The 20,035-nt window shown below is 35.9% G+C and overlaps 1 protein-coding gene, 1 long non-coding RNA gene and 1 pseudogene across 2 annotated transcripts; 1 reads left to right on the top strand and 2 right to left on the bottom strand.

Annotated features, from left to right (window-relative positions):
- Positions 1 to 522: 522 nt before the first annotated feature.
- Positions 523 to 2,021, bottom strand: LOC103330985 (Ribosomal S17 family protein). The gene is made up of 2 exons (XM_008233591.2): positions 1,882 to 2,021; positions 523 to 1,154 (listed from the first exon to the last, which is right to left on the bottom strand). Exon 2 carries the CDS (start codon positions 1,133 to 1,135, stop codon positions 710 to 712), a length of 426 nt encoding a protein of 141 aa, XP_008231813.1. The 5' UTR covers positions 1,136 to 1,154; positions 1,882 to 2,021; the 3' UTR covers positions 523 to 709.
- A 12,057-nt stretch (positions 2,022 to 14,078) lies between these two features.
- On the bottom strand, positions 14,079 to 15,441 carry LOC148916901 (uncharacterized; annotated as a pseudogene).
- A 400-nt stretch (positions 15,442 to 15,841) lies between these two features.
- On the top strand, positions 15,842 to 16,323 carry LOC148916900 (uncharacterized). Its single transcript, XR_016127367.1, has 2 exons — positions 15,842 to 16,069; positions 16,154 to 16,323. It is a non-coding gene; the product is annotated as an uncharacterized LOC148916900 (long non-coding RNA).
- Positions 16,324 to 20,035: the final 3,712 nt, after the last annotated feature.

Below are 20,035 nucleotides of genomic sequence, written 5' to 3'. Positions count from 1 at the left end.
TTGTTCCCTCCTGTCTTGTGTTTTGTTGACTATATACTAATTGTTCTTTTTTATTATTTGTCAACAATTTAAGAAATAAAATTATATTATCTCGAGTTGCATCCCTCATTTTTATGTAATAAATAAATAAATAAACATATATATATATATATATATATATATCAAACAATAATGTAATTGTATTTGTCCTCTTTATGTTGGGAGATTGTATAGAATTACAATATTACTCACTTAAAAAAAAATCAAACATTATTGCCCATTTTAGAGTTGCTTTTATATTTAAAAAAATATATATTGACCTATTTTGTTCGTCATGACTAGATGTCTAAATAATTTTCAATTTGTCTCTCAAATACTAAATAGTGGGAGATTGCTCTTGATTATTTTGTAAATAATACAACAAACACCTTTGGGCCTCATATAAATGTCTCCATAGCTTAAACTGATCACTTCAGAATAAGAAAAATACTGCAACAAAAACAATATCAAATGCACATCCACATATGAGATCTACCAACAATATTTGCATAAACGCAAGCATGCTAACTCCACTTAATAAACAAAAGTACCATTTTCCAAACTCAATGTCAAGCGAACATTCAATTAAAATACAAAAATAAGATCCATGTTTGCCATATCACTACTACCAAATGCAAATTTAAATAACTAAATTCCAGATTCTCAAAAACAACACAAAGCTTCCATTGCCTTAGAACCTCCTTCCACCCTGTGGACCCCGTCCATAACCTTGGCTAGGGATCATAACCTGTGGCTCAGCTTCAGATACCCCAGGAAGATCAGCCATGCCAAGAGCAGCAAGCATGTCAAGGGTCTCCTTATCGACCTTGATTTCTTCAGTCCTGATAGCAGATTGGTCAGGTACATAGTCCATGCGACGCTCACGCTCTTCTTCCTGCAGTTTCAGTGAGATACCCCTGACTGGACCCTTTTGAATCCGCTTCATCAGGTGAGTGGAGAACCCAGCAATCTTGTTCCGGAGACGTTTTGAGGGGATGATTGCAACCTCTTCCAAGATCTTCTTGTTTGTGTGGAAGTCCAAGGTCATCTTTGAGTAGTACCTCTCGATCACCTGGCGTGAGGACTTCTTCACAGTCTTGGTACGAACACGACCCATTTTGCAGAACTAGCTCTTTCTGCAGTGATAAGCAAACAATACAAAACTACTCTCATCCATTTCATGCTCAGAGAATATGATATTGATGTAACCCATAGTACCAAGCTTTTTAACTAAGATGCTAATAAACAAAATAAAACAAAGAAACTAAAAAAATAAAAGCAAAACAAAAATGGACTTGTAGATTTAACTAAATCTTAAACAAAACCAAACCAAACCAAACCTAATAAAAACTAAGCAGCATAGCAGGTTAGAGTACCTGGCAAACTGAAAAAGATCACAATAGCAGATAAGAAAACCCCACTATCAACGACTATAAACAACATATAACACTTCAGATCCAAAACTCGATTTCAACACCCTAAACCTAATTCCTCGAACCCAAAATTATTTTACTCTCATGATTAAAATAAAGCAAAATTACGACACAAAATTCATCATACAAAGTCAATAATTCAATTTCCTTTAACTGTGCTTCCAGCTTTTTCACATAAATATTTATACTACATAAAACCCCATGAACATGTTCAACTATCTTACCCACATACACACACAAATCACAATCAATTCCCTTTTACAGTGCCATTTTGGGCCATAATCAAACAGAGTTAACAAATTCGAATCGACCGTGGACTAAAACAAGAATACAAATCAGGCACTAAATATTCCAAATCGTTTAACATTTTAGAGTAGCTGCAATGGAAGAAAACCATGAGATGAAAAACAAACCCTAAAACATTACTTACAGTGCCGAACAGCGAAGGTTAAGAATGAGGAAGTAGAGAGGAGGCGCAGGGAGCAAATAGAGTGCGGCAGCTGAAGAGATGGAAAAGTGCCTACTAGGGTTTCTCTTTTATTAGGCGCGTTAGTTTCTGTTTATGGGTCGAGCGGGCTGCACCCGACCCGATTTCCTCTATTGCATTAAAATTTGAGTTTTGTGCGGTTTTGCCCCCTGAACTATTTCATTATTGTTAATTTACCCCTAATCAATTTTTTCAATAAATTAAGGACCCAAACGTTGTAAAAATAGCCAATGGGCCTACTATCAATTTTTTCAAATTTCATCAAAATTTCCGTCCAAATTAAGGGTAAATTCGTAATTTTATGAAATTAAAAAAAGAATTTGAAAAAAAAAAAAAAACCCCACCTATGCAGCCCCACCTTTGATCCACCTTCCTCTTCTGCTCTCTGTCTCTCTTGCCCCTCTCAAACAGCCCACCCACCTTCACCACACTTCACCTACTAGCACTTGCAGACCCAGAAATTTTTTAGCATATGTTCAATTTTGAAAGACTAAAAACTCTTTGTGGATTGAACATCTAAGGCTTTTTATCTAAATTGACCTTAAGTCTCTTCATGCATTCATATCATACATAAAAAATTGTTTTATGCAAAAATATTAACTAATTATGAAATATGGTTTTTCGAAATAATCATTTTTTCAAGAAAGTTTTTGGTAGCTTTTATTCTTTACACATCAAATAAGAAAACTTGATTTTATGGGATTTTATTATGAAGTATATATTGACTTATTTTGCACTAAAACCAATTTTTCATATTTTGACTTGGTGGGAATTTGATTTCCTAGTATTTTTATTTGAATCCAAATGGAGGTACTTTCTTATTTACATTGTAAGCTTAAGTTAATGGAGTAATATAAAAATAAATGAAAGTAAAAGAACAAAGACATTTATTTAAATGCTGAAAATGGAAATAAGATAATCTGTGCACAACTACCAGCTAAGCAAATGAGCAAATTGAAGCACCTACAATGATTTTTTCGGTGAGGGCACCTTATTGCGCCTTAATAGGTCCGTCATTGCCTACCAACATCCACCCTTTTAGCCGTTCTTTTCCATTTTAAATTTTTTTAATTATTCCTCTTACCTTCTCAATAATTCTTCTGTCTTAAGATTTTCACTTCCCTTTCTGTCTCTCTTCTTCATATTCTTATCATGAGTACCACAACATCCTTTTTTGGTCTTAAAATTCCAAGGCTTGGAATTTGATTGTAAAGCCTCATCCTTTTCATTCTCAATCAGAAATGAGACTCTACGAACTATACTTACCTCCATAGTGCACTGCACGAGTCTCGGTTTGATGAGATCTCAGAGCAGAGCAGAAAGAAGTGCTTATACCAACTAAAGATGAATTGGGGTGTTTACTATATGGCATTTCTGATGAAGAAAAGTACTCTTTGTCAATGTTGTTGTGTGCTTCCACAGCTCTTAGACAAAAGCTTCTCAAGCTCCGCATGCGTAAATACATTAGTTTGAGGGGGCAACTGTTGAGATAAAAAATTCGACAAAATAAATTGTATCATTTTTAAAATAAATAAATAAAATAAATGATAAATGCAAGCGAACATGGGTTCCCAGAATTTTGGGATATCTATTGTGTTTCAAATTGGTGGATATAAAAGATTAAAAAAGTTATACTTTTGCCTTTGGAGAATCTGATCAACTCTCTCACTCTCTGATAAAAAAAAAAAAAAAACCAAAACAAAAGCCCACTAATTTCTTTAAGTACACTGCTATGAAACAAAAACATAAAGAAATTGTTGAGCTCCAAAAAATCCAAGTATATTCCAGGGCCAGTGCAATACCTGTTTGTGCAAATAATCTCACGGGAGAATATTCGCTTCTAGATCCTTCAACCTTCGATCTTCCTTCTCTCTCTTCCTCGATTCCTGTAAAACAGATTGGAGTAAATAGACCACACCCGGGGGGTGTTGGCCAAAGGCCCTCCGATGCCTAAGTTAGTTCGAGTGTTTGTAGAAAAACAATAGCTAAGCAAAGGGTACGGAGTAGTGTTTATGTAGGGTGTGAACCGGGCGGCCGGAGCCGTGTGTGGTGGCCGGAGCCGTGTGAAGAAAATATGGAGAGTGGAGAGGGAGAAAGAGCTTCGGGTATTTTTCTCGGGTATAAGGAGTAGGTTTAGATGTACCTTGAATGATGAATGAAGTCATCTATTTATAGGAGCCTCGGGGCTAGGGTTTCGTAGAGAATATGCTGAGTTTATTCTCTACCCAAATTCGTAGGGATCGAGTCGGACTGAGATAATATCTAATTAAATGATATTATCTCTTTTTATGGAGATAATATATGAGATAATGACATTATCTTCTCTTTATTAGGATAATATCTTAATTAATGATATTATCTTATTAAATAAAGATAATATCATGTTAATTAAGATATTTATCCCAATTAATTAATTGGCCAGATAAACTGGTTCAATTAATTAATTAAAAGAGATAATCTTCTTTTCCACGTGGCGAGCTGTGATTGGAGACGAAAATATCTGCTCCCACAAAAAAAAGATTAAAAAAGTTATACTTTTGCCTTTGGAGAATCTGATCAACTCTCTCACTCTCTGATAAAAAAAAAAAAAAAAACCAAAACAAAAGCCCACTAATTTCTTTAAGTACACTGCTATGAAACAAAAACATAAAGAAATTGTTGAGCTCCAAAAAATCCAAGTATATTCCAGGGCCAGTGCAATACCTTGCTGAGAAGAAACCCGATTTGGGCACGCGAAAGTTCATCATACACGCTCACATGAGTTACGATCCATGTGCCACGCCGAGCAAATATGTAACATGTCACGTTGTTTGGGGGTGGTGAATTCACCCAAGCTGGGCAACTTCCAAATGCAAGTGGCCGGATAGAAGTTCGAGCGTGGCTAGAACCTTGATGGTTGGGCAGTGGTGGAAGCTCAAAAGATCAATTGGGCAGAAAATGCAAGCAAGCTGGATTTGGATTGGCATAATCTAAGGCCGAATTTAGATTGGCACGATTCGGCCGGATATGGTTGGAAGGCAAGGGGCTAGAGTGAAAACTCGGTGAGGCATGGCTAGAAGATTCAGGTGGGTTTGATAATCGGGCACGCCGAGGAGGGATATGAAATACGGCCGGGCACGACCGGTTTGAAAGATTGCGGCGGATTCGATGCTTGGAGAATGCGGCGGGGTTCGTCGAGGAAATCCGGGGCTTGCGAGATAATCGGGCGTGGTCGAACGTAGTTGGGCTATGTCCGAGCGGCCGGTCTATTAGGTATAGCATCTGAGTAAGCGGATAAAGTGGTCGGGTTATGGTCAAACGTGGCTTGGTGTTCGAAGGAGGTACGGCCGGGTTTTCGAAGGTTTGGAGTAGTCGGGTGCTGCGAGGTTTATGCGGCTAGAGCTTGGGCATTCTTGAAGGTTAGGCTCTAGGGCTTTTGCAAGAATGGGCTAGGCTTTGTTTGAATATGGCTAGAAGCTTGAAGGAGAATGGGTTGTTGAAATTTAGCAGCCAAGAGTGGGGCTCTTTGTGGCCGGATTTTGGGAGTTGGAGCTGTAGAACCTTTGCAAGCATACGACTGAAGGTTATATGTGTGTGTGTATATATATATATATATTATATAAACACAAATATGGGTTCAGGGGTGTCTGATGGGGCTGATTTGGAAGGATTTGGGCAATTGAAATATGAAAATTTTATTATTATATATAAATGGTTGGCCTTTTAAGAGAGCTTTGAGGTCCAAGCCCAAGCTACCAATTCAAGCCCAGGATTTCCAGAGGATTATGTGCACGTGATGGAGGTCTCACAAGGAAGGAAATCGAGGAGGTCAGTAATAATTCCGAATGTTCCAAAGCAAGAAAGAATCAAGCATGTCAAAATATTTTAATCAATGCAATCCCCCGGATTTAGGGGGTTTCGAAAAGAAAGATTTTTAAAAAGAGTTGACATTTGGCCATTCAATGGCCAGCCCATGGGCATCAATGCCCTATATAAACTTCACCAAACGAAGACAGAATACACACAACATCAAACAGAGAAACCTACTTTTCGTCTCGCACTTTTCTTTTCCTAGACTTAGGATTTTACTTTTCAAGCACCTAGTGTAGCAAGTTCTTCATTTCCTTAGTCTAAGTTTAAATTCTTGCAATTTATATTTCTTCTCATTTAAATTCAAGTTTATTTCAATTGCTTTACATTTCATTGTTATCGTACTTTTATTAAGTTTAATTTCAACTTTATTTTAGTTTATTGCTCTTATCGTTCTTATCGTTTTGATTTCGTTCTTACTTTACTTATCGCTTTGATTTATTTTGTCGCACTTTAATTCTTATATTTACGTTTAAACGCACATTTAGTTTAATTGCTTTATTTTTACTTAAAACCCTAAAAATCACAAAAACATCCGTACGAAGCCTAACCATCCTCGAGCCCGAGGAAGTGAAAGAACCTAGGTCAAGAGGAGGTTCCTTACTTGGCCAATCAATCGTTTGATTAGAAGTTAGAAGCGCAACACACCAATCTACTCACGTTCCATTCAAGCCCAAATTCAGGCCTTGGTGGTGGCACACTTGCACTCAAAAGAAGAAGGACCAAAAGTTCTTTCCGTTGGCTGACTCGGCCGAAAAAAGGGAAACACACTCTAAGAGTTGAAATGAATCTATAAAATGCGTCGGCTTTATGAACCCATGCTAATTATCCCACTAAGTGCCGTTTTTACTCAACCATAGCCCTTTACAAGACGATGAAATTCGAGCACGAGCATGCTAGTCGACATGCTATGCCAAGCGAAAAACCCTTTATTTTACACCTAACCACGCTATAAGCTTAAATGAACCCAAGGCACGCAAATTCCTAAGGCGTGCTGAGCGGGTTGTGGTATGGATGGTTGGGAGCATTCATGAAGCCCATTAATAAGTTAAGAAGTGGAAGTTTTGGGCTGCTTGGGAGCCATAAAACTTGAGCCCATTTCTTGAGCCCAAATATGTGGGTAAGCATGAAAGAGAGAAAAAAGTAGCCCATTATCTTAGAAAATTGGTCCATCACCTTAGTAAAAATAGTCTATCACTTTAGAAAGTTGGCCCATTCCCTTAGTAAACTAGCCCATCACCTTAGGGAATGGCCCAAGTGACTTAGAAAATATTTGAAAGTCTCCAGCACATGGCTAGAGACAAAACCACGCTAGACCACCTGAAAAACCAAAAGTTGTTTGCGTGTGCAGACTGTTGGGAGTCTCTAGCGCATGGCCAAAGACAAACCCAACACAGGCCATCCGAAAAACTAAGGGATACTTGAGCAAAACACCCTTCAGACCAACACTATTACCCACTTCTTTCTCCCACCAGCTCTTGCCATGAAATAAGGGAGGAAAGAATGAGAGATTGTAGACAAAGATAGAAGATTGCCATAGGGATAGCTGCGGGAAAACTCTAAAGCTCCCAAAAATATTGTCTCTGTGTATTTGAATTAGGGGAGATTTCATAAAAAGATGTTGAATCAAAGAAATAGAAGAGAAATGGAGGGGAAGACTTGGTAAAATTGGAGAGAACCAACAAGGGTTTCTTGGGAAGAAGGAGCTTACAGCGCCTATAAGGCCATCTCCAGCCATGGGCTACAAAAACCATCTTCAATCATGGGCCAAACAAAATTTTGGCCAAATTTGGAGGGCCACATTTGGCTCTTTAGCCCTCCAACCAGTGCCACATGTAGCTTTGGCCGAGGCCAAATTTGTAGTGGAACCCATGCATGTGCTTTTCAACAGCCAACATTAAAGCATGTTGGATATATATCGATTTTTGAAAGCCTTTTTGAATGTTTCAATTCGTAATGTTTAAGAAAAAAGTATAAAAAATTGTCGGTAATGACCGTTGGAGGTCAGACTAACCCACTACTTTTAAAATAATAATAATAATAATAAATGTGGTCAGCTTTTCAAATATTTTCAAGTGTTGTTTAAAAAAATTATAAAAAATTCTTGTTCATGACCGTTGGAGCTCAAACATTGATATCCATCCCTTTTTTTTTTTTTTGAATGTCTTCATGTTTTTAAATGTTTGGTGTTGTTTAAAAAAATTAAATAAAAAATTCTGGGTCATGACCGTTGGATGTCAGACCCTTGAAACCCTTCCAATTTTTTATTTATTTTTAAATTGCCTTTGTTGGCTTTATTATTATTATTACTAGCCTCCCTGCACGCCCTTCCAAGCATGCGAGAGGCTTTTTAAATCACGTTACGCCGACTTTCAAAGTTTCAGTAAATATTTTTTCGCAATTGCATTTATATAGATGTCCGTTTCAACAGTTTGAAATTTTAATCGAGCGCGTGTGATAAATCATCATCTTAAAAGTGTTCTTTTATCGCCCATATTTTTCTAAATGTCCATCTTAAAAGAAAAAAAATAAACTGCTAAGATGGACATCTAGAAAGATATGGGCGATAAAAGAAAATTTTTAAGACGACGATTTATCACACGCGCTCAATTAAAATGTGAAACTGTTGAAACATACATCTATATAAATACAATTGTAAAAATATTTAAAACTTTAAAAAGTCGCGTAGCGCGCATGATTAAAAACCTCTCGCACGTGCTGTAGTGCATGCAAGGAGGCTAGTATAACATTGTAATATATCGAATCTCTGGATTTAAATGAAAATTTTATTAAATATTTGACTGAAGTCTAGATTACCTAAATTTTTGTCTTCAATAATGCATTGTGTACACGATAAATTGAGTGAAATGCGTAACAATTGTCTAATATCGATGATATGTTTTGTCATCAATCCGCGAGTGCAAGAGGCTTTTATTTAATCACATGCGCTACACACGACTTACAAAATTTTGTAAATATTTTTTGGCAATTATATTTATATAAATGTCAATTTCAACAATTTCATATTTTAATCGCGCGCGTGTGATAAATCGTCATCTTAAAAGTTTTCCTTTATCGCCTATATTTTTCTAGATGTCCATTTTATGTTTTGCAATTGTATCTTACTTGATGTCCGTCTCAACAATTTATACACGTGATTAAAATAAAGAAATTGTTGAAACGGACATCTAGCAAGATCCAATTGCAAAAACAAAAAAATAAAAAAAAATTAAGTCGCCCATAGTGTGTGTGATTAAGAAAAAGCCTCTCGCACGTGTTTCCGCGCATGCAGAGAGGCTAGTTTAAAGAGTTTTAGGAATTAAGGCGATTTAACTGGTGTTTTAGGAATTAAGGCGATTTAACTGGTGTTATTGCTTTAGAGGATGAATTGGAGCTGTTGCTTTAACTTTGAACAATTGATTAAAACAAAAGTAAATTTGAAGTGGATATGATGAAAGTGACATCAATACTACCCAAAATTAATAGGAACATCTCCAATGGAGGTAAGAAAAGAAGAAGAAAAAAAAACGTGTAGCTAATTTTAAAATGCAAAGAATTAATAAACATCCAACTCCAATGGAGTTGTGGCAAACAATTTGACATACGAAGCTAAATAAAAAGAAAATACTACAGACTCTCACCCTTTATCAATAATTGATATCCTAAGTAGAAAAATTAGTATCTCTGCCATCCACTCTACTCTCTTTGGGTACTCTGCAGTGGCATCACAACTTGCCAACTTTGTGCATCCTCTTACATAAAACCAAAGACAAAAAACATTAACAAAACCAATCATTCTAAAAAGTCAGAAAAATAAAAGAGAACGATGAAACTTTACCTATTATATATGTGCATGGCAATGATGTTGAGTATCAACATATAAATTGGTTCGGGTGGTGGGATACACGCAACATCTAAATTGGTTGAAGCATGCCACATTTAAAGTGAGTATCCAACATCAGTTTTGGTAACCAAGATAAACTAAACTATGGAAAATAGGTTTGTACAAATATGCTAAGAGAAATAACTTAATCTAGGCATTCTCTCTTGCGATATATACACATACTCAAATAAAAAAATCATAAGAAATGTTCCACAGAATAGCATCAAATTCACTTTAAAATAAAATAAAAAATTTGTCATAGAAAGAGACTGAACATAAATGTCAAGAGATAAGGGCCAGAAGACTCACAACTCAATTAACAATATTTCATATAGTAGTTTAACTATGAGCTTATATATTCAAGGAGAATAAATCAACAAAAGTGTGTGAAGCATGTAAACTAATAATGGAAAAAAAGAAGGAAAAAAACTCTTGAGGACATTGTTTAACAATTCAATTAATAGGAAGATGCTTAAACCCCATATATACCTGTAAGCCATCATTTCCAAATCCACCTTCTCCAATTTTAAGCAGTCTACTGATATTGTTGGTTGCATGCCTTAGCTCTAGGAGTAAATACATGCAAAAAATTATGAGCCTTCTCTTCATGCTGTACTGTAATAAATGTGATCTTCCTTAAGCAGTCTACTGATATTGTTAAAATTCCGAAATGAAACATAAGAAAATCATAGAGAAAATGTTTACTTGACAAAATGAAACATAAGAATGAAAGAGACAGAGAGAAACCAAGACAAAATTAGCCAAAATAGAGAAGATTAAAATTCGGAAATCAAACACCCAAATTCATAAATCCTAACAAACAATTTAAAACTTGGAAGAGCACGTGTGATGACAAAAAAAAGATAGGATTTGAAATAATAACCTGGTAAATAGCTTGAACATTATTCCTCCTATATGAATTTAAATCTTCTCTCTTTCTGAATTTGAACACTACCTCCTTTATCGAAGTACAAACGATTTTTAGTTATACCAGCACCAAGAAAAAACACATCATAAGAAGAGCAACAAAAATTGGAGGAGACTATATTGAAGTCCAAGCACATGATCCTCATGAAGCTTTTAATTTCTCTACCAAAAGTATTCCTTGAGAAAAGAGGAAAAGAAACAAAAAATCAAAATATAATCTGATTCCTAACATAAAAGAAATGCAAAAATAGACGTCAATCTTTTACTGAAAGATGCAACAACAAAAAACAGAAAGATATGAGAAACTAATACAGATCATAAATAAACAGACATGTAAAAGAAAAAACAAATAAGACACTGGGTTTTAATTGTTATTAGGGATTTCAACATAAATAAAAACCAACACGCATTCCAGTCGAAAACACCACAAAAGTAATAAGGGGAATTACGAAAGGATGTTTTGTGGAGAGAAAGCTTAAAAATTAAATGCCAAAGCCCTCTTCTTCGATTTTGTTTTTTTTTCCTTTGTCACCTGCGTCCTCCAGAAAGATAGAAATAGAAAGAGGAAATTACCGACCTAAAATTGTATTCTCACAAACACCTAGTGTCAAACACAATCAGCATCCCGATGTAAAAAAAGAGAGGGTGGTATCTGAATACACTAATTGAACAACCCAATACTTAACCCCTGAAATTGGTGGTTGAACAACGCACTGCCTCATTCTTGAATTTCTTTCCTTGGTCCTTGATATTGCTTGAAGCTGTCATACAATAAATTTGTAAGGATAAGGATTCAGTATGCGAACAAAGAAAAAAAATACAAATATGATTCAGAAGTAGTGATTGACCTATTTTGTGTGAAACTCAGGGCATTATTCATCTATACAGAGCCAAAGCAAAATTGAAATAGAAATGGTTTTTGAACCACCCAAGCGCAGATATAGAAAAGATTGTCCAATAATCTACAAATTCATCAACCAAGAGAAGTAAACCGAATGTGGACCTAAAAAAATTAAGAGAAAAAATAGGAATGAAGAATCGCAAATTTCAACAAATTTCAACCACACAAAGAAGAACAAAATTTCATTGAATACAAACCACTCTGAAATCAAATATGGAACACATAAAGTGCACACAAAAAAACCAACTAAGAAAGAAAGATCTGTTAGGCTTACCACAGAGCAAGAGAGCATTTGTTGATAGCTAGTGAGGGGAAAGTGGAACCAAAAATTTGAAATAGGAAACAGGAATGAGATCCCAGATATCCATTCAATTTTTGTATGCTAAGTGAGCAGTTGTAATGGCGAAGAAAAAAAAATACATTGTACGCATGGGTGGCGGTTTTCAATGCACGATGAGTTTTCCCTCTTTGTGGGTTCTCAACTCCCAGCACGCCGTCTTCATTTTTCTATTTTTTTCCTTTTTTCAATTTTGTTAATTGGGTGTTGCTTTACCATTTTATCCATTATTTAATATAAATAATGTGCTTTAGTATTTTAGTTAACCAAGGGTATATTCGGGGTTTTTGAATGTTTCACCATTCTCTAGCTTTTGCTTTATATATATATATATATTAAATTTAAAAACCTACAATTTATCTATAAATACCTCTCCCACTCATTTCATTCCACATTTCATACAAATTTTATCACATTCTCTACTTATTCACAACTTTCCACATTCTTTCTTGTTGTCAAATATTTTGCATACTTATTTCCTACAAATTTATTTTCTTTACACTCTTTCTTGTTTGAAAAATGTCCTGAACTTTGAAGGGACGAAATGGGTGGAAAATGAACATCTTTGCAAGGCTTTCATAAAAGTCTCCGAAGATAGTGTTGTGGGTACTAACCAAAAAAACACTGGGCTTTGGGAACGTATCTCACAAAAATATACAGAGTCTATGGAAGGCATCATCAATCCTTCAATTTTCAGAAACCATGAGAGTTATGCTAGCTGATGGAAGAAGTACATCTATCCGAGCTGCAACCTATGACATCGAGCAATCAAAACTGTCGAAAAAACCTTTACTAGTGGAACCAATATCTCCGATTTAGTGAGTTATTATTTTTTTATGTTTGTTTGAATTATTTATATTGGTATTTTAGAAATAAATGTGTTTATAAGTTTTGGTATTGTTCATTTTTTTAGCGATGCCAAACATACGAAATTTATGGCAAGACACCATTTAAATTTGATCAATGTTGAGATATTGTTCAACATTGGGTGGGTTTTCAAGATCCACTGGAGGAAATATATGGTACTCCATCTAGCTAAAGAATTAATGTGAGCTTTAATTTGGAGGAGGATGATGAACAATCGCCACACAATGTAGAAGATCCGTCGCCAAGTCAACCATCTATCTCTAGGACACTAGGATGAAACAAGGCAAAAAAAGAGAAGCAAAGGGCCAAGGAAAGGGATGCCAAGGCCGTTGGGGATGAAATTGTTTTCGCCTTGCGAACTCTTGCAGAACAAACCACCAAGGCATAAGAGGATAAGAGGAAGAGATATGAGCAAATGGATCGACAACGACAAGAAGAGATGGATGAGAGGAAGATGGCTAGGAATACGGCAGACATGACTCCAAACTCTAAAGAATTTTTTGAGGGGAAAAAAAGGGCAATTTGAGAGCGACATCGTTCTCGTGAGTTGTTTCCAAATACTAGTTCATCATCATATGACTATCGTCCAACATTCCAAAATGAAGATGATTTTACTATTTAATATTAGTAGTTTGTGTCTTTATATTAAAGTAGTTGGTGTCTTTAATATTTAAGTTGATATTAGTAGTTTGTAGTCTTTATATTAAAGTAGTTGTAGTTGGTGTATTTATATTATTATATTATTATTTATTATAATTCTATACACCCGTTTCCTGAAATTTTTTATTTTATGTAATCTATGCATATTATCTACTTTAAAAAGCAGAATCTTCAAAATTCTTACTAGATGCAGTCGTGGCCAAGAATTCATGTCATCATTGGCATGCATTCATCTAGTGATTTGTTTTCCTTTGGAACAAATACCAAGCTTGATTAACCATCATGTGCCATATTTAAGATCCATTGGAAGCTTGTATAATATATAAAATATCACAATTATCACTTTAGGTATTTGAGATTGGTTTGGTTAAATTCAGTGAAGTTGTTTTCTTTTTCATGTTTAGTCCTTCATTCATGAGGCAAAAAGAAGTGGAGATTATTATTAGTATATGGTAGGCTTTACATCTTTGGTCAGCTCTATCACGTTGTTTATTATGCTTTCCAGAATCTTTCTTTTTTCCTTTTTTGATGATGAGAAGTCTAATATTGTCAACTCTATCACATTGTTTTATGCATCTTATTCGTACAAATCACAAGCCACACAAAGGAGTAATAATGAATTCAACTTATTACAACACACTACGTAAATGAAAACAAGCCACATATCATAAAAGAAAAACAAGCCACACAACTCAAAGTAAAAACAAGCCACACAATCATTGTTCTTGCCTTCGTATGTTCCATATATGCGCAACAAGGTCTTCTTGTAAGCCAGTGTTTGCAACAGGACAACATATTGCTCTATATCGACTCATGTATGATTCCATGAAGATTCTACCTGTTCTTAGATCCCGAGGAAAATCAGCTCCATCATAAATCAATGCACGGTCTCTCCTTGACCTATTTAGATCAGAATCTTCGTCATTGGACTCTTCATCGTAGTAGTCATCCCGTTCGTCTTCCACAATAATGTTGTGCAATATTATGCACATAAACATGATGGAGTTAAGTTTTGCTAGACTTCACCCTCTTGCCAATTGCCTAACGATTGCAAATTGAGCTTGAAGAATCCCAAAAGCTCTTTTAACGTCCTTACGGTATACCTCTTGCTTGGTGGAAAAATACTCATTTGCCACATTCTCAAGATGTCTAATTGATTGGACAAGTGTTGCCCACTTTGGGTAGATACCATCAGCAAGGTAATACCCCATGTTGTAAAGATGACCATTGATGTAGTAGTCTAGTTGAGGTGAGTTACCCTCCATGAGGGAATCGAAGAGAGGTGAACACCCGAGTACGGTGATGTCATTTTGGGCCCCCGGGATTCCAAAGAAAGTATGCCAGATCCATGTGTCAAAAGGTGTTATCGCTTCCAAAACAACGATTGGTTTTTTTGATTTACCACTGAAAGAAACCTTGTCATCCCATCGGAGAATTCTTCCACACCCAATGCATGCAGTCAAGTGGTCTTTTCATTATAGGAAAGCCCCACCTCTCTACTCTTTCTAGGAGCCTATTTAGGTCCTCATGTGGTAGTTGTTAGAGGTACTGTATGTGTGAACAATTGTATGACAAAATTCACCAAGGTTCTCATTAGATGTTGACTCAGACATCCTTATGGATTCATAAATTTGATCTGCTAAGCTTGCATATGCCAACATTCGGAGTGCACTCGTAAGGTTTTGGTGGGACGAGAAACCTAAATTACCAGCAACATCAGTTGTCTGTCTGAAGTAGGGGTTGACATTTGGATTATCATTTACCAAACGAAAGAAAACATGACGCCTCATCCGGAATCGACGTTTGAAGTCCTCAGGAGTGTAGACAGGATTTGGGATGATGTAGTCCATAATCAATTTTTGATGCCTAAGAGCTCGTCCCCTGCGTTTGTTACTGCAACCAACAATGAAGCCACCCTACGGGCCTTCTTGTTGTATTTACTCTTGAGTTCATAATGTTGTTGCAGTAGCTGCAAGTTGTGTATTTGTGCGTATTCGAGTATCATCTTCTTCATCTTCTTCCATCATTTGGCGTATGCGCTCCTCCCATTCGGAACCCAAGTTGGAACTTGAACCCCATTTGGAATCCATTGTAGAATTGGTTGAAAAAGTGTAGAAGAATATAAGACTTACAAAGGAATGAGATGAAGTTGTGAGATATTGAATCGAAAACACTCCATTTATTGACATTTGAAGATGAAGATAAAAGGTGCCATGTTGACAAAAATCTAATCTGAAATCTGGATAGTTGTTCCCGGACCGACACATGTCACTCGAAAATCATAGAGCGAAAAATTGTTCAGATTCCTTTAGGACGAGACGTGCCACGTGGACACAAAATCTTATCAGAAATCTTGTTCTTACCAACGTATATGTATCATATATGGAATATTGTCTCTAAATAGAAGTTTAATTAAATTAAACAATACATAGTTGTGGAATGTATGAGTGTTGTACCATAGTTTTTAATAGGGGTGACATTTTAAACCGAAAAATCGAAAAATCGCAAAAACCAACCGACAATTTACCGTAATGAAACCGCAATCGCAGTAAACCGAACCGCATTTGCGGTATTAAGAACCGAACCGCATTTGCGGTTGCGGTTGCGGTATTTGATTTTCAAAACTTACGGTTACCGCAAACCGCAAAGTATAGCCACACGGATGATGAAGTTGAATTTTACAAGAAAATGGAACATATGACAACTTGTAAGTAATTAGTTTATTTATATTAATTTTATTTATGCTTCTTCTTATAATAAAATGTACTAAACTATGTTGTTTTATTTGTAGATAACATTGGTGCTCAAACAACACAACGGGGTTCTTCAAATCCACTCACCACCAACACTTGAGTTTGTAACATTGGTGCATTGCATTTTCCTTTTAGTTTGTAACTTTAATTAACTTTGAATTGGATTTTTCTTTTTTGTTGTAACTTTAATTCATTTTGATTTGCATTTTCCTTTTGGTTTATAACTTTAAAGGATTTGGAATTGGAATGCTTGGAAAGTTTAACTTTAATTGGAATGCTTGGAATTGTAACTTTAATTTTCTTAGGTTGTGAATGCTTGAGAAGTTGAGGAGATTGTGAATTTATATATGTTTGAGAAATTGAGGTTGTGTATTTATTTATTTAGGTTGTGAATTTATATTTTTGTGAATGCTTGAAAACTCGCGGTTTTAAACCGCTAATTTGGTAACCGACCGCATTTTGCGGTTTATCAATTCGGTAAACCGCAAAACACGGTCGGTTTGCGGTTTCAAAAATCACTAAACCGTAAATAGTCGGTCGGTTTGCGGTTTGAGTAAAAATTTGTGGTTACCGAACCGCAACCACCCTAGTTTTTAATAAAATATGAAGGACCCTAAAATATAGCTCTACATGGCTGGAGATGGAAAAATTTAGCCCTGTACTATTCTTTAAAAAATTAATATTTTGGAGGGCTAAATTTTTAGTCATGAACTACATTTAGCCCTATAGCTGGAGATGGCCTAAAAGGGGGCATCTCCTACCCATCATCTCAACCACATCTAGAGGGAGCAAGCATCACTTCTTATCCCTAGAACCCTTCAATTTCAAGCTCTATTCCTCCATCTATTCCCATTTTATCTTATGGCAAGCCATTCCAGAGCTTAACAAAATTTTCATCAAGCTACCGGAAAATTGCTCAAACCACCCACTTCTCCTCCATCATCTCTTCCTCTCTCCACTCAACAAATTCTCTCGAAATTCCTTCTCCCTTTGCTTTAAACCCTTATTTCTCATAGGAAATCAAAGCCCTCTATTTCTTTGATGCTAAAGTCATGAATACTTAGCTTCCATGCCACAAGCTTCTCAAGCCAAGCCATATATTTATTTGTAAGCAATTGTTGGTTTTGTTGGTGAAGGAGACCAAGGTGTTTCTTAAGGCTTCATAACCCTTTCAAAGCACTCTTGGGGTCTGATTCTTAAACTTGGGCAGAGGGGCAACTTTACCCATTTACTCTTTACAGCAGCTCATGCCGATCTATAGCTGTCAGAACGAAAAAGCCCCTACAAAAATAAGTTGTTTGCACATAGATAGAATCGAAGAAAAAAAAAGGGTTTGAAGGGGCAGGTCCCGTTGCACAGCCATTCCTAGTTTGATGTTTGTGTACAAATTGTCAAAACAAAGGAAGGAGGATAGCCATGGATTAAACATACCCATTTGGAAAAGAAGCTTTGTGTTTTGTTTTGGATATGACAATGAAAAAAGGTTTGCTACAGCACAAAAAGAAACGAAGAGAAACAGCAAGAGGAAGAAGTTGCGTTGGTGTGTGAATAGACAAAGGAAAAAGCGATGGAAGACAACCATGTTTTTTTGGAAGAGGGCTTGGTGCATATAGACGCAATAGACAAAGAAAAAAAGAAAGATAAAAGACAGCCACGTTTAGATGGCTTGGCTTGGCTTTGTTTGCATATAGAAACAACAAACAAATAAAGGAAGACAAAAACAAAGGGACAAAATAATGAATGAAAGTTTGTACACTGAGAGAGAGAAAGAGAAAGGCAGCAAATGAAAAAGAGGAGGCAAGTGCCTCTTTGATTCTCGAGGCCGGATTTTCAATTAATGAGGTTGCACTTTGATGGAAGAAACTATGGCCTACAAAGAGAAAAGTCCTGCCTTCCGGATATTTTCCAAGAAAGTCTGACAATGAGGCAATGGAAAATTGGTGGTATGAAGGGAGCCATAGTCAGTCTGGTGTTCTAAAATATTTAATGGGTAATCCAGATAATTACCCATTAAATTTACATATGCCCAAATTGCCTATTATATGGTTAATGGATCAATTTTAAAATCATCATAGCCATATTTGGGTCCAAATGCAAATGTCAATTGTAGAAAATTAGTAGGTTAATCAAAATTGCTCATTATTTTTCTTGGACGTTGACAATAAGAAAAATGTTACAAAACCATCAAATTTTAACCATGGGTCATCTACCCATGCAAATTTCAATAAGATTAAATTCAAATTTCTTAAACACAAATTCTCAATTAGTGGTCCACCCTTACCCATTAATTTCCAATTTTTACTATGGGTCATCTACCTATGCAAATTTCAATGAGATTAAATTCAAATTTCTCAAAAACAAATTCTCTATTAGTGGGCCACACTTACCCATTAATTTCCAATTTTTCCCATGGGTTATCTAGCTATGAAAGTCATCAAATTGTCTCAAAGACACAAATTCTAAATTATTGGACCACACTTACCTATTAATTTTCAGATTTTGGAACTACATCGGTTTGATCCCATTAATTATGTAGTCTAACATTCCAATAGACGCAATCACAACCAAATGTGAATCACTGGTTACATTAGCCAAATTCCCAAAAATCTCAAATCCATATAAAATCTCTGGTTTATTCCTAACCAAATTCCCCCCAAAACACATTTCAAAATCGAATCATTGGTTTATTCAGCTAAATTCACTCAAACACTTTTTGAATCAAATTCATTTAAATTCCCCATTTTGCAATGAGTTGTTTATTCATTGCAATTCTTTGAACTATGAGTGACTTAATTCCTGAAAGGGAAACGTAGGCACCCTGAGGTTCGACTTAGGAGCGGTCGCAAAACTAAACTCACACATTATGTTTCTTTATGATGGAATCAAAGGGTATTTCCCTTAAAGTAAGGGATTGCAATTAAGAGACACTACGTATCGAATGGATCGAACCAAAAATAATAAAACCCCATTATTTAATTAGAGGTGGTGAAATTATGTTAGGAGATTCACATTTTTCTTCAACATGGTCAGCAGCCTCAATAAAGGTTCAGCCAAGCTCACATTTGCACCAGTACGGAAAGTTGCAAAAATCTGAGATCGCCATCTCTGAAATTGTGCCTCATGAGTGATGTGGTACATGTTGGCTATGAATCTTTTTCTGTAGGCATAAGAGCCACCAAACATATATAAAGGAGCTTGTGAGTTAGATGATCAACTTCCTTCATCAAACGACATGGTGTCTAAGCAACTATAAAAAAAAGAAGATGATCATAGTTTGAAATCAAGTAAAAAATACCAACATGGAGGAGAAGACCTCGCTTACCCGCTAGTCAACTCACGGCAAGAGAAAAAAAAAAACTGTTGATTTGCCTCGGTTAAAAAAAAAAAACGAAAAAAAGATGTCGATCAAACCACAACTTACAAGGGGAATGCGATTGGTTTTCTCTCTTTCTCTACATCTCCTCAACATGCATAGCCTTTCCCTTTGCTTCTTGTCCTTGCAGCAACTCAAATAAGGGAGAAATAAATAGGGTGTGGCAAAAGGGGAGTGATTAGGGTTTTAATCCCTTGAGTATTCTTGATCAAGAAGGAAACAAAGAGATAAACCACATCCCTTCTTTATGAGGAGTCCAACAACAATTGGAATTCAAAGATTTTTAGGAGGAGTCCAACAACGATTGGAATTCAAAGATCCTTTCTTTATGGGAGTTCAATAATAATTGGAATTCAAAGAGTACAACAAGTTCAATTTTTTCATATCTTACATGCACCACGCATGACATGCAGAAACTGGAGGGTATTTGTGAGAGTAAATAATTTCATGACCACTCCGGTGGTGCCATGTGGATATTAATATCAAGGTCAAGACTGCCCTTGGTCACATTAATTATGTTAATTAAATCTTCATTATTCTCTTTTGA

This window comes from Prunus mume, linkage group LG5 (assembly GCF_029339155.1).
Source record: "Prunus mume cultivar Tortuosa linkage group LG5, ASM2933915v1, whole genome shotgun sequence".
NCBI lineage: Eukaryota > Viridiplantae > Streptophyta > Magnoliopsida > Rosales > Rosaceae > Prunus > Prunus mume.
This window is presented reverse-complemented; position numbering and strand designations above follow the sequence as displayed.

Excerpts from the sequence above, each read along its gene's own strand:
- LOC103330985 (XM_008233591.2), bottom strand. The coding sequence starts at position 1,135 with ATGGGTCGTGTTCGTACCAAGACTGTGAAGAAGTCCTCACGCCAGGTG.